Here is a 15,603-nt window from a genome sequence, read left to right as displayed (position 1 = left end):
ACATCAGCCCACCCACACATATAAACAAACACACATGCATGCTGAGATGGACCTACATACACGCACACACACACTTTAAAAATGTTCACTCAAACACACACACGCCAGGAATGGACGCACACATGCCGAGATGTAACCCAGGTGCACTTGAAGCCGCCACATTCCAGCAGCAGTTATTTGTGCAGTCATTGAGATTGAGTGTGTTGATGTGAAAATGTTGCTGCTCCCCTGTAGCCCAAAATGTTGCTCCCTTTTGTTTTGCTGTTTGCAAAAGGCACAGACAAAGAATGACTTATTTTAGATTGCTCATTACCACGCCGGCTTCAGACAGCGGCTAATTGCCCTCCATTCAGTAATCACAATTAACTGGTCTTATTACTCTGTTTGAGTATATTACATATTCTGCATATTTCCACAGAAATATGTCATTATCAGTACGAAATGAATGGTGATGGTGATGGGGGGATTAATAAGCTAAGTCAGTGGTGGTACCGTAAAAGCTTATACATGCAAAAATATATATATATATATATATATCTAAACAAAAGCTAAATGAGATCTTTTATTCGGCTCCACATTGACTCGTGATTTTGTTAGAAATTCACTGAATGCATTTTCAGCACATCGTATTTTGTTTTTGATGGAAATTGCATCATTTCAACTCTTTCAGTGTAAGTTAAAGTCCAGATTAAAGCAGCAGTAGGTAGAAATGGAGCAAATATGATTAAAAAAGTATTTTTTATAAAACGTTCGCTATATCCTGACAGTAGTGCATGAGACAGGTAATCTAAAAAAAAAAACATGTGCCTCTGTGTCCTCCGGTGTCCTGCATGGCATCTGCAAGATTTCACAGACCGGATCAAAAACAACCACTCAGAGCTGATCTGGAGTCTGTCGTCTCTGAGCAGCTGTCAATCACTCGCAAACTCCGATCAAACGGTCAAACTAGGCAGCGCTGATCAAATATGAATCAATATTCTGTTACTGTAATGCCTATTTCTCTCCTCAAATGTTTTCAGAAACATCTTGCAGTGTACTATTTAGCTGTAAAATGAGAAAGTTGCCATGTTGAGATCAGTTGAGGAAATACCAAGCACCGCCCACCAGCCGGAGCACAGCCAATAGGAACGCTCTCTCTCTGAAATGACCTGTGATTGGCCAAAGTCTCCCGTCTAGAGTTTTTTAAAGCCTGAAAACAGAGTCATGAAGAGGTTATGATGGAATTTGTGCCCAATGATGCCAACAACGTGTTACCTACTGAAGCTTTAACAACAACAGCAGTTAATTCTCAAACTCTGTTTCCCCCCCATTAGTCCTACTTTTCAAATGTGTCATAAATGACCATTGGCAGCTTGCGTTGCTTGCACGGCCATCCATTTCACACACATACTGCCCAACACTCAACTGACTTTTTGATGCCTCATTCTTTTTGACTCCACTTTACAGCCAATGGTCCTATCGAAAATAACTGCTCCCATGCTATTACACTCCTTTGTCTGCTGTCACTATCGCCCAGTAATTGCTGTTTTTATTGTAGCCTCTTAGAGGCTCAAGTGTAAACTATAGGGTAAGCCTCGCCACTGTGCTGGAAGCTTAACCGCATGGCTGGAAATATTTGTTCAGTCTCGCAGCATCTGACAGAGCTCCTATAAACAGTAAAGATATGGAACACCACAACACATTCACAGTTTTATTACACAGTTTTATTATTTATTTATTCTGGCATTATAGTCTAAGGCCGGTCCTCCCAGGAAAAAATTACAGAATTAGTTGTTTCAGCAAATGCCAGAAAACTGTTTCATTTGTGCAACAGCGATTTGTAACAGTTTTTGAAGGCGCTGACAAATGATGTTGTCCAGCATGTCAGATCGGATCAGTTTGATTTGGACGACTTGTTGGATTTTGTGTATTGCCATATGTTATAATAGATATTCAGCAAACACTGGTCAGCAGGGGACGTCGTGTTTCTGACCAAAAATGGTCCCGGTCGGATGCCAAAAGCTACAACGTGGTTATGAGGTGGATGGCCAGATTGTGACGCTGTTTCCACATCCAATAATGTTCTAGTCAGACCCTCTCTTACAAACCAAGACTTATGGAAAGAGGCTGGGACACGGTCTTGAGCTATGGGGTGTGACGCAGGCGCACTGGAGCTGAGGTCGTGCGTTGCTATTGGCTCAATATCGGCAAATGTCGACCAGATTTTATTGTGCACGTGTTGTACCCGTGATGATGACGCGTGACATCTCTTCTTTTGTTACAAACCAGGAAATATTAATCATATTATTGCTATGAAAAAAGTGAACACATGTGTCTGTTATATTTAATACAACATTTGATTGACAATTTATTTGGTTGTAAAATGGTTGTGATTAGACAGCCACACTGTGATGTCCAAAGACCAGTAACTTTATTACTCAACGGACATTTTTTTAACTTAAAAAACACATCTTTGCATTTATGTATATCTACATGTAAATGATATTCCTGTCTCATTGTTTTAAGCCGGTGGTGTTTGTGAGATTCAGATTAATCCAAGCTGTCTTCGATCGCACATTTGCCTTTGGGGCTTTCATCCAGAAAGTCAGGTGATGTAGTAAAAAAGAGTGACAAAGTCCATGTTGAGGGGAGGTCGTGGTGGATGAATGGGTCAAACACTCTCCGAGGAGACCTGGGTTAGTGTCCCGTGTGAAACCACAAGTCCATCCATCCATTAACTGTAATCGTTTATCCTATTCAGGGTTGCGGGGGGACTGGAGCCGATCCCAGCTGTCATTGGGTGAAGGCGAGGTGCACCCTGGACAGGTCGCCAGACTATCACAGGGCTGACACACAGAGAGACAGACAAAACCAAATTCACCTTTACTATTTTTAGACTTAGTTGACGTACGTTTTTAGGATGTATAAAGCTGATGAATGCACACCGTGAACATAGTCAAGTCAAGTCAATTTTATTTGTATAGACCAAAATCACAAATCACAAATTTGCCTCAGGGGGCTTTACGATCTGTACAGGACACGACACCCTCTGTCCTTTACAGTACGACCCTCTCATCGGATAAGGAAAAATTTAACCAAAAAAAAAACCTTTTAACAGGGAAAAAATGTTAGAAACCTCAGGAAGAGCAACAGAGGAGGGATCCCCCTTCCAGGATGGACAGACGTGCAATAGATGTTGTGTGTACACAGTAACAACATAATGAAAATACAACACAGACAATCCACATGACAAAAAATAATACATATAATGTGAACATTATGTGAGAAGGTGGATCCAGGAGGATGTCAAGCAGCCTCCCGGCATCGCCAAACAGATAGAGCCAGAGCGACACGACCTCCTCTCGACGCCAAACGAGCCCGAGCAACACGACCTCCTCTCCACGCCAGATACATAAACATAAACTTTAGCAAAATAGCACGTTCGTGGAAACAACATATTTCTATAGAACGTCCAGCAACGACGTTCAGTTGATTGCTTGGCAACGTCCCGGACATCGGCACAACTTTCATTTTTTAAACTTTTTTTTTCTTTTGGTGGGAGGGGGGCGTTATTATTGTTATCTTTATCTTTATCTATATTATTATTATTGCCTGTATTAGAGCAGCTGGAGAATGACAGGAAATGGGGGAGAGAGAGTTGATGACGCAGCAAAGGTCCGAGAGTCGGAATTGAACCTGAGCTACTTCCAAAGACTGAGCCTACATGCTGTGGTGAGCTAGAGGTCGTCCCATCATTTAACGGGACGTCTTGAGTGACATCAGTCATTCAACATCTCAGTGTTTGCTGTGCATTATGACAGAAATATATTCCTATTAATACTTTTTTTAGTTTTTCACCATACGGAGCAATGCTTTGAAGAGCAGGTCCCCGTTGTATCTTGTGCTTTTCTACACACGCATGAACCCAAGTCACATTCCTGTCGACGATTTCAACAGTCAGCGGCGACGTTATGGCAACAAGAAACGTGTGAATGCACCAGAAAAAAGAGGAAGAACGGAAGGAGAAAAGTGCTAGCAGACACACATGTAAACAATGCAGGTTGTTCAAGTTCTCTGAGGAAGGAAATTAAATCAACACGTTTATTAGACCTCAAGGACATATGAAAATGCATTTGGGAGGAGACACTGCATGTAAACATCAATTTGCATGTAAACAGTTTTTTTTCAAGAAACCTCAAGAGTACTTTTAATATAATACAGATGTTTTTTATCACAATATCCAGTAAAGTAGACATGAATATGAACATGAAACTGACACTAATATTTCAGCCTATCCATCCATCCTTTACTGTATGATTTTACTATAACATACCATTAAAATGTGAATTTACAGATCAGATTTACTCAGCGTTATTGAAGGCACCATGACTTTATTTTGTTCCTTTTGTTGCTTATAGAGTTATTAGAGGATGCTCGATGCAGAGCTACTTTGGGTGCATCCGTATTTAAAGCGTCTCTTTTAAAACAGTGACAGCGCTTGACGGCAAATCTGTCAAATTACCAGAGCACAGGGTGTATTTAGGGGTGGGGGGGTCTACAGGGCCTTGTGGAAGGCTGGCGTGTGTGTCTACTCACTGGGAAAGGAAGTAACAGTTTAACTACTGTATTGATTTCAAGAGTGCTAAGGGGTTTAGGCGTCAGTCCAAGGAAAATGGGGGGTAAAAGAAAGCGGAGCGGGGCTCGTCCCTGGTTTTAGCACGCTCGGCTTTTCTCCCCGGCCGGGGATTCAATGGTAAAGATCTGCGGCTGCCCATTGAAGTTGTACAACTGCTGCATTGAGTACTGTATGGCTCCGTGCACTCTGCAGTGCTCTATTGATTGATGTGTGAAGAGGGATTAGTGGGTGGGTGGGAGGGAGGGAGCGGAGGAGATGCTGGGTGGGAGGAAGCGAGGAAGGGAGGGAGGGGCGGGCAGAGCGACCAGAGGCAGAATTGTGGATGCAGCATGTGTACAATAAAGAAAGGGGCAGATGTCACATCTTTGGTAAGGCCAAGTCAGACACCCGAGGGTGATGCTCCTCTGTAAGTGCTGATGGTTTTGGCAGGCTTCTGAGATCAAGTTGTGTTCGATGTGTGTCAGAATGGATGGAATATGGAGGCCAGTAAGACCAGCTAAATATATGACCTTGAATATCGAGCATCTAAATGTGCAGCCGATCCTCTCGACGCCTCAGAACAAGCTCACCAGAGCAGTTAAACACAGATCATGTAAACACTCCTTTTAGTCATTCCACCACATTTCTCCAACGGGAAAAAAACACCTTTTGGTCTGAGAGGATGGAAAAATGACTCAAAACAATTCATTCGGCGTGACTTCTCTGACATTTCGCAGATTTCCTGTCAAGTGAAGTCCTGCTGACATCCATTTTGCCTCACCGGCAATTGTGAGAAGCGGGCGACCTGCATATCCATCTTGTTGTGCTGTTTGAGCGTGGCGTCCAGGTGGTTTCTCGCTCCTCGCCCATCACTCTCTCCCTGCTCTCCCGTTGCTCCGTCCCTGACAGGTGGTGCTGAGGGCGGAAGGAGCCAGGAGGGGATTTCATCGATAGAGAGTTGGAGGGACTGAATGAGTAGTGGAGTGGAGGAGGAGGAGGAGGAGGAGGGCAGGAAGATGGGGCTTCGGAGAGGTGGACATGAGGTTGGATTTGGGCCATCCGGAGTTAATGGGATCAGACGAGGAAGAGAAAGGGATATCTGTGCCGGTTAATGTTTAATCCCTCCACCCCCAACCCCTTGTCTCTTGCCTAAGGCTCCCGGCATCTGATAATCCTTGGGCTGCCTCTCTTCATCATCAAGGTGTCGGAGGGAAGTGCCTCTGTAAATATTTAATTGGCTGCAGCATGCCGGTGTTAATTATGCGGGTGTGTCTTTCCGTTGCTTTGCTCTCTGCCCCAGCGTTACTGGCTGTGTCCCCGCACCAAACTCTCCCCTTAATATTGATGCCACTCCATCGCTCCTTCTCTTCCTGCTACTATTAACGCCAACACTGCTATTATCACCTCACACCACACTGCTACAACTATCTACGGTTGCTGCTCCACATCATCCTGTACATCATCCATATACCACTACAGCTGTGCCTCGTTCTCAGTGACTTCTCTTTTCTCACCTGGCTATCTATTTCCACCTCTCTCCCCTCCAACCCGGCGCTGTGCCTCTCTCCTCCTCTTTTCATTTTCAAAACCACGGCAGCCCTCCGCTAAAACGGATTATTGTTATGGCCGCCATTATAGCCCTCCGCTGTTATCCGTCTCAACGCCAATCACGCTCTCAGAAGTAGCTTTGCCTCCTTTTCTGTGTTTATTTGATCGTCAAGGGCAATGCCGAATATGAACAGCACAAAGACAGCCTTGCGAGGACTACGCGGGCTAAAGTTGTACAGCTCAATAGAGCTCTACTCGTAAGAGTCTGCCAGTAGCAAGTGCAATTACAAACAGGCACATGTAAAAGTCAAGAGAATACAAATCACATAATGGATGTCTCGTGGGTACCGAGCAAGCAGCCTTTGCAACACAATGCAGGAGAGCACAGAGACAAAAACGCTGAAGCACGAGCGGAGAGAATTATATGAACGTTTACCTACGGGGCCAGCAAAAGATAAAGTGTTATCCACAGATGAGCAAAACAGATTTCTGCTTTTGCAGGGTGTACATTATAGCAGCTGAAGTGATCGACAAAGACCTCAAGTATAGGTGCATTAATGGTCTGCTAGCCCAGTGTTTTGCTGTGTGTAAATCCCTCAGGCATGTCCATAAAATTTTATTCTCTTAAAAATGCCAGACAAATCCAGACCGGAGGCTCAATGCTGTGTGCAGACGAAGGCTTCAGGGGGGTCATTTGGACAGAATACAAGTGTGTGTCTGTGTGTGTGTGTGTGCATGTATGGTATGGAGATGGGGCTTCCTTTTGTGTGCCAAAACAGCAGGTCATAGCAAGGACACGAGATACCAGACTGTATCTACTGTAGACAACTGCGAGCAGGGAAATTTCCCGTGCCCACGTCCACAGCAACACCAGCGGCCTCTGCAGTGTTCACCGCCAACACTGCTGTACGTGGTTAGCTATCAGCTGTTTTTATATAGGCTCAGGATTCTTCTCTCTCATAAACAAATCCATTTTTGTCTTAGTAAAGCACTAAAGCGGTAAAGACAAAAAGCTTCCTTTTGGAATTCACATTGTGTTTGTGTTTCCGCATTTAGAGTCTGCAGGGTAGTTGTCGGTTTAAGCTTCCCCGTTGGCAAGCACGCCGTCGTTTCTAGAGTGTCAACGGGCGAGACTCCTGAACACTCCTGGCGGGGTGCAGTTCATCGGCCGGCACGCTGAGCCCCGGGAGGGAGCAGAGAAAAAGCAGAATTTGAGAGAGAGATCAATAAAGCCAAAAGTAGCCGAGGAATTGAAAGGGATGTCTGGCGATTCTGTTTTGGCCGTTGCAGCAGCACATTGCTGGACGCACTCTGGACTCATTAATGTTCCGTTTGATCACGTCTGTCGTGTTTGGCCGGCAACATTTGAATTTATTTCCTGAAAAGGGATAAATCATGTGGATTACATCAAAAGGTTTGAGACACATGCTGTCATTCAGCCAGATGATGTTTACACCCAAAGCTCTCCCATTAATGAGACGCTGCAGATACACACTTTATATTCAGTTATCCGTAGGAGCAGTAACCGCTGATTGCTGCGGCCAATGTGTAATACTCTGCACTCCTACATGTCGGGCTGGAAACTGAAAACAACTGTATCAGATTAATGCATCATATGTGCATAATAGATTTTTTGTTGCTGTCAAACCAGAACACATTCTCATCAAAATAGCAGAAAAAAGACTTTTGGCATTTTGCTCAAAGCACCACTGTGCTGCTAGTCCTTAGTCTTGTTATTCAAGACACCAAAGTGATTTATTGTTTTGCACTTTTGCACAGTACTTTTTGGGGGTTATTAGAATTCTGCAAAATGTCTTTGCCTCTTTGTATCAAGAGTTCAGATATATATTGGAGAGTGGAGCCACGGTGGTCAAAATACCATCAGGGATTTTTTCTCTCCCATATCTGTGCATGTTCTCGTGACTGATTTATTGTCATCAACCTTAACTATGATCTGCAGCCAGTTTATAGCCGGCCCACATTCCTGAGGGCTTGGGTTGTATCCATCGTGGTCTGCCTTAGGTTTTCCATATTACAGTATATTGGTGCCAAAGCAAAGTAGTCCAACTGTCAAGCAAATATTGATATATGATTGCTTCTCACGCAATGCTTTGTTAGCAGTGTATGAACACCAGCTTTTGTCTCAGGACAGAGGTGGTCTCCCATCCCTCAAATACAGATGCTGGTCCTGTTTATTTGTTCCACACAAGCTGTTGATTTCCACACAGTTTTCGCTTAGCCTGTGCCAAGGTCAAAGCCTTCACTGTGCGCTGAGAATTCAGAATGAGTGACGGGGGTCACAAAGTGTTACAGTGTGCATAAATCAGCAAGAATGAATGCTAGATATTTGTGTCTAAAAGAAGTGAATGGAAGAATGTGAAGTGAATCCTCGCGGTTATCGTTTTCTTAATGAACTCAGGCGGGACCTCCATCGCTGCTTGTTTGGCTCATCCTGAGGTGCAGCGTGTGCGAGAGGGAAATGTGGGCTGAACGTGTTGACCTGGTTATCGCGTCGTGCGGCGTCTGGAAGTGGAGGCAGGGTGATACAGGTTTTAGAATGCGAGGTGCCAATCGAGCTGTGAAAATGGGAATTGAGTAGGGAAATGGGAATTGCTCCCCGCTGGTTTGTAACCTTCGCGGCGTTGTTTGGAGCATTCGGCGTATGCATTCATCATTCATTCAATCAAAAAATGTGTGTTGTCCCACTGGTTACATTTTGTGATAGAGAGCGTCTTTACTCGACGTGTCTGTGATTGCGTATGTGAGGTCGTGTGTGTGTTTGTGACAGCATGTCACACCCGTCTCCGAGCCCTGGAACTGAATTGAATTAACCTAAATAAAGTCTAGTGTGTAGAGTACAGAGCACTTGAATGGGAGCAGCTGAGGGCTGGAGCTGAGGACTGTCTGAGTCTAAGACAGGGAGCAAGAGCACAGCGATGCTATGCAACATTACTCAGTAGTAAAAACCACAGATAAACGACAGCTTGTGACAGTTTTTGAACATTGGACACAATGGCTAATGTGCTGCACCCCTCCCCCAAGGCTTTCAGAGAGAGAGATGGAGAGAGAGATGGAGCCAGTTCTGGGATCCTTGGCCGGCCTAGATAGCACAGCAGCAGCAGCAGCACCCATTAATGTGATTACAGCTTTTAGCGGGAGATTTTCAGGGCCAGTTTTCTTTTGAGGCGTCATTAGTTTGCCCTCTTTTCTTTTTCTCCACCGGTATGTCAGCAAACAAACGTACACATTCACACAAATGAGCAACAGACAGCTACTGTAACTGCTGAGCATCACAATCATACACACATGAATATATGAATACACAATGAACGCAGCCTATATTTACTATGGCATATCCACACGGATATGCCCAACCACACGCAGAAAGGGAGAACAGGCATAATTAGTCTTTATTCAAGAGATGATTAATTCATATTTAGTGTAGTTGGCACTTCTCAGGACTTTCTGCTATGCGGTTTGAAAACCTTTTGATTAGCAATCCATGAAGTGCATCGTAATGCTGAAGCCTCTCTCATTATTCTCTGTAATCAAACCGTGATTCCACAAAGACCCTCCTTTAATTTAAAACCCCACATTTCCTGCATAGTGCTGCATTGCCGTCATTTTTTGGGTCGCATCTCTTAGCGGATTCCTAATCGGCATGCTTAACGCGTCTTTGTGCGGCTATTTGACAAACCTTGAGGTGCTTCTAAGCTCCTCACTGCACCGGCTTCATTTCATAAAGTCTCCATTTATTAAACCTCAAGGCTAGAACACAGCGAAAGCCTATTGGAGATATTGAGGTCATTTTGCAGGCGGCGGGAGGAAGGAGATTGTCGGGAGATGGAGGGAAGACACAAGCTGAGGTATCTGGTGTCACGCTGTGATTTGGCGGAGTTTAGATGGACAGAGCCAGGTGTCTTACTGCCTCAGCGGGGCAATATCACTGCCAGCATATAAGGTCTTTGGTTATCTTTCTTTGCAGTCCAAGCAAGTTCACGAAAATGACTTCAAACCATTCGAAAGTGTTTTTCTCACCTGCGAGTGTTTGAAACACATCTCACAGATGCCAAGTTTGTATTCGCTCTTCAACTAATGGCTCTCAGTATGTGTGTCTGTTCTGTGCTTTTGTAAGCATGTGCCTCTGTTCTCTTGAGTGTGTGTGTGTGTGTGTGTGTGTGTGTGTATTGGTAGGCAGGATGAGCATCCCTTCTGTTACCGTTGCTGTCCCTTCATTTCACGCTCCGGCAGCTCCGCGTGAATCCTCTTCCCTTGGCTCATTATCAGCGCTGTTCAATGAACGCGCATCCCACCAGAATGCAGGGTAAAACCGAATCATTATTCAAGTATGGGGGTCAGTGCAGACGTTGTGACTCTTTTGTTTAGTATATTTATTACTTTCCCCCCCTCCCCCTTCAGGATGTGCTCTGCATCCTGAAGGGAACCTTAATTTGGTGAGGTAGTCGATTCTCAAGCACCTGACCTGGGATTGATGAACACCGGCGTCTGGTGCCAATATTGGATGCTCATTGGTGTCTTCTCTCATCTTTCTTGGCAGCGTCCAGCGTGCACGGAGCAGAATTCGGACACCTGCCGGACAACATTACAGTCTTGGAAGGAGAAAGCGTCACTTTGAGGTAACTCCTGATCCTACACCTGCACCTGCTAATTACATGAAAAGCATGTTTGCGTTTCCTCCCCCACCTGTTTAATTGCCAATTCTCTATCACATAACTTCAATTAGGCGTCCCACATTGTGCCATATTTTCCAGCTCTGTCTGTCCTATAGCTAATTGGATGATATTGCCTGTCAGATGTCGTCTGTCTGCAATCACCTTTTACTTAGATGTAACAATAATGAGGCACAGGTCAGCTCGGTGGGTGGACCTCCTCCGCGTCCAACCACACCTGCCCACTTGTAACTGTGAGTGATAAAGTAGAAATCACAGCTTTCTCAACCAAGCAGAAAAACAAGCCAACTTGCTTTTTTTTCCCTTTCGTGTGGATGCAACCTGGCTTGGCAGTACATAAAAAAAAAAAAAAAAAAAAAAAATACAAGTCAACTTTACTTTCATCACATTTAAGCCTGCACCTCTTCAGATCTCTGAACAAATTCCTCTTTTAGTCCCTGTTTTCTCTTGAAAGAAGAGCAGGCCTTCCACTAAAATCAAATATGTTATTCTGAAGTACAGCTCTGTCAATATTTGTTAACATCAACACGTCTCTCTCAAAGTTGGGAATCAAAGAACCAGGATGCTGATCTATAATGTCATCAAGACGTGTAGCCTGAAGCTGTTCTATTGATGCTGTGGGGAAGTCAGATCTATAGAATTTATCTGGGTGTTTTCACACCAGAAACTCTAAACTGGATGCACCTGGGTGGTGAAATCTATGCTTTCGATGTCACTTGTAATTCTTTTACAATTTGGTGTCAGCTGTGCAGCAGTGTTACCTTACAAGCAACTCTTTCTTTCTGGCTATAAAATAGTGTTAGGGGGGGACATATCATAAAAAAAAAACCTCATTCTTTCAGTGCTAGTATCGCTTTATTAGCTATAGTCTCATACACTGTTTGTAACTATACCTATGGAAAGTAATGCACTGTAATTTGTGTATATCCCACAAAATAAATGTGTGTGTATTTCACGTAATCGAGAACCAGGAAATGTAAAGAGCGGCGTGCGCTGCAAAGGAAGGAGGTCGGGTTGGACAGGTGGGTCAAAACATACCAGAAGTCAACGTTGATTTATTTGACATGTAACATTAAACCTGCAGTAGGCAGTATGTATCTGGCATCATTGGGCAAAAAAATCCATAATAACCTTTCAGCATGTTGTAATTCAAGTGTTCTGAGAGAAAACTAGACTTCTGCACCTCCTCATGGCTCTGTTTTCAGGCTTTAGAAAATCTAGCCTGGGAAGGGAGACTTTGGCCAATCACAGGTCAGTTCAGAGAGAGAGAGCGTTCCTATTGGCTGTGCTCCGGCTGGTGGGCGGTGCTTGGTATTTCCTCAACTGATCTCAACATGGCGGCCGGGTCACAAACTCTAATTTTACAGTTAAACAGTACACTACAAGATGTTTCTGAAAACATTTGAGGAGAGAAATAGGCATTACAGTAACAGAATATTGATTCATATTGGATCAGCGCTGCCTAGTTTGACCGTTTGCCCGGAGTTCGCGAGTGATTGACAGCTGCTCAGAGACGTCAGGCTCCAGCTCGGCTCTGATTGGTTGTTTTCCTCCAATCTGTGAAATCTTGCAGATGCCGTTAGGAGCACACAGAGGAACATGATTTTTTTCAGATTACCTGTCTCATGCACTACTGTCAGGATATAGTGACAGTTTTATAAAAATAATTTTTAATCATATTTGCTCCAGTTCCACCCACTGCCGCTTCAAGTTACGCAACTTCCGGAGTTATTTTAACCCAAACATAACTGGTTTTGTTGCCTAAACCTAAGGAAGTTGTTTCCTGTGAAACTGTTTATTTAGAAAAAACTGCATGTATGTAACAAGCAGAAATTGACACATGTTGCTGGACATTAATAGGAAAACGAATGTAAAAAGGAGGAACAACTTTTTTCGTAAGATTTCATAAGAACCGTTGTATGAAAATACGTTGCATACATTTGGGTATCTGGACTGCCTACCAACCCACAAGCTGTGAAATAAGACAACAGTCAGTTTTTTGTTGGCTGCCTAGATCAGAAAACATGTGATTCAACAAGCCACTCAGAGTTGGCTCCCCTTCCTATGTCACAACAGGCTTATTAGAATATAGCGCCCACAGCTTGAGAGCTATCTTTGCAAAGGTGCACCATGTTTTTCTCTCAAGCCAATCAGAGCAGACTGGGCTTAATGAGAGAGGCACTAAAACGGAGCGTTTCAGACGGAGGTTGAATACAGGGATATTCAGACTGATAGGATGAGAAAAATAATGTGCTTTTTGAACATTAAAGCATGTAAACATGTTTTAGTAGAAACCCAAAATACAAGTATGAACCTGAATGTGAGCATATGTCCCCTTTAAAAATATTTCATGTTAGGTAATCCCCTTCAGTTCTTTAAACCAGTCGTTCCCAACCTTTTTGACTTTCGACCGTTAAAACACAACCTGTGGCACTACTTGTGGCTCCTCTACACATGTTGCATAAGTCTACAGGTTTTGACCATTTCAACCAAAGTCTGAGTGTGTTTTATATGAAAACGTTTAAAGAGGTAACATCATCCAGTAACTCACAAGAAAAAACACAAAGATTCAAGATCAAACTCTGAAATACATTTTCCCGTTTTGCTCTTGTTAACCATCTCACGACCCCTCAGGCTTGTGTTTGGGGGTTCCCAACACTTTAAAACTGTACTCCATATATTATTCTTGAGGTTTGATTTCACGCTACAGAACTGCCTTTATGGCTTCATCGGTAGAGATGCGATGGCATATTTTGTAATGAGATGTGTGTGTAAGTTTTGTCCGCCGTGGACGGCCGATAGCTGACAAACAGAAGACTAAACAGCTTTATAAATAAACTCCATTTTCATGTAAAATCACTTTTGCCCAAGTGGCACAAATAACTTGCGTTATGCTTGAGACAATGCTGTTGCGTTGGCTTTGATGTGGGCCATTAAGACGAGGCACATTTGATGCTATTATGGTGCTCATTTCCTCTGGGCTTGCGGTCCTGTAGCAACATCATCAGTGCAGAAGTGATTAATTTTAAAAATAGATTAATAGAGTGTTTGTACACAGATAATTCATTTTTATGGTGGGATTTCTTACTGTATCGTCTCTTTATCTAAACCCACCAAGCCACCGACTGAATCTTAATCAAAATCATGTTGTTTTTGTTCTTTTCCATTATTTCCAAGTGGTTTTGTCCTCCGGTCACGTGTCCACCTGAACATCAGCCCAGTGCCTTGTAGCCGATTTGATAAAGACTTCCAGGCATACCTGCACTGTGGCTGTTATGCATTGTGGTGTCACTGCCACTGACTTGGCAGGTGATCTAAGATCTACCTCGACCGTGATATTTATCCAGGTCATATCAATTAAACATGAGGACTACAGAGGCATTTCCCCGCAGCTGGTTGAAGCTGGGTAAGGACATCTAGTGGCCAAGACAAGAACTGAACTCACACCTTTGGACCATGGTTCCTGGTTCTGAAGCGTGCCACATCCTTTTGGAAGGCATCTGTGATTTATTGCACCATTATAATAATTAACTCTGTCATATCTTTCCTTATTACAGATTATTTACCTTAGACTTTATTCATGTTTAATGTTATCTTACAGACAAAACCCAGCTTTGTTAATGGTATTAATGGTATACAACCACTTCTCATGCAACGCTTTGCTCACAACCTGTTGACTGTTCTATAACTGATCTCAGCCATATTTTGTATGATTTGACCCATTTCCTCTGCCTGTGTAACAGGAGTGATATTTAATCATTAGTGCTGCAAAAATCTGAATAAATGAGTGAAGAGATAACGAATGCAGATTCTTATAGGGCACGCAGGAGGGGTCCCTGAATGGTTTGATTAGTAGAAAAGGATGTGAATCATGTGCTATGACCTTTGCAGTCACTGTATTTCCACCTAACTGAACACCTATGGGAGAATTTGGACCGACATGTTCGATAGCACTCCCCCACCGTCATAAAAACACAAGAGTTGGTATATATTTGGGAAAATGGCGTCCCGTCCTTTCAGTAAACCTCAAGAGACTTGTGTAATCTATTCCGAGGTGCATTGAAGCTTTTCTGGTGTACGCAACACTGTGCAAAGACACTCAGTGTTGGATTTTCCTTTGATATGTCACCCCTTTCTATATCTGTACCGATGATAAATGAACACCTGTCAGCAGAATTCAGTGTCAACCCTAAACATAACGTCAAGAACAGGTCTCTCACCTGTTAATCCCTTCCCGTCCTCTCACAGATGTCGGATCGACGAGGAGGTGACCCACAAGGCCTGGCTGAACCGCTCTAACATCCTGTTCACGGGGACGGACAAGTGGTCGCTGGACAAACGTGTGACGCTGGCCAACAGCAACAACAGTGACTTCTCCATCCACATCGACAAGGTGCAAATAACCGACGAGGGGCCCTACACTTGCACCTTCCAGGCCAACAACAAGCCCCGCATCGCCCACGTCTACCTCATCGTCCAAGGTGAGCAACGCAGGAATCCGTTATGAGTTAAAGTGTTTACTGTTCCCCGCATATAAGTGCTGGCTCATTTCCCTGATCTATCCACAGACTGCAGATTTGATTGCCACTGCGGCTTCTAAAATAGATACGTGTGCACCGATGTTACTGCAAGCAGCCTCGGATACAAACTAAATGACTTAATTACGCATTGCGTCACTCATCCAAGCGTAGGGCTGTCTATTGGGTGTGATTGAGGTTTGGCATCAGGGGAAGCAATTAAGATTTTCTTTGGTTACATTCCAGTGTTCCT

The 15,603-nt window shown here is 43.8% G+C and overlaps 1 protein-coding gene across 1 annotated transcript in view; it reads left to right on the top strand.

The window, feature by feature from the left end:
- iglon5 (IgLON family member 5) overlaps window positions 1-15,603 on the top strand; it is a 93,654-nt gene that overhangs the window by 60,447 nt on the left and 17,604 nt on the right. Inside the window, exons 2-3 of the mRNA XM_074652536.1 lie at window positions 10,701-10,779; window positions 15,082-15,314. Of these exons, the coding sequence (XP_074508637.1) occupies window positions 10,701-10,779; window positions 15,082-15,314 (312 nt within the window). The remainder of the gene's footprint in view (window positions 1-10,700; window positions 10,780-15,081; window positions 15,315-15,603) is intronic.

Source organism: Sebastes fasciatus, chromosome 12 (assembly GCF_043250625.1).
Source record: "Sebastes fasciatus isolate fSebFas1 chromosome 12, fSebFas1.pri, whole genome shotgun sequence".
In the NCBI taxonomy this organism is placed as follows: domain Eukaryota; kingdom Metazoa; phylum Chordata; class Actinopteri; order Perciformes; family Sebastidae; genus Sebastes; species Sebastes fasciatus.
Note: the sequence above shows the minus strand (reverse complement) of the source record. Positions and strands in the feature narration are given on the sequence as shown.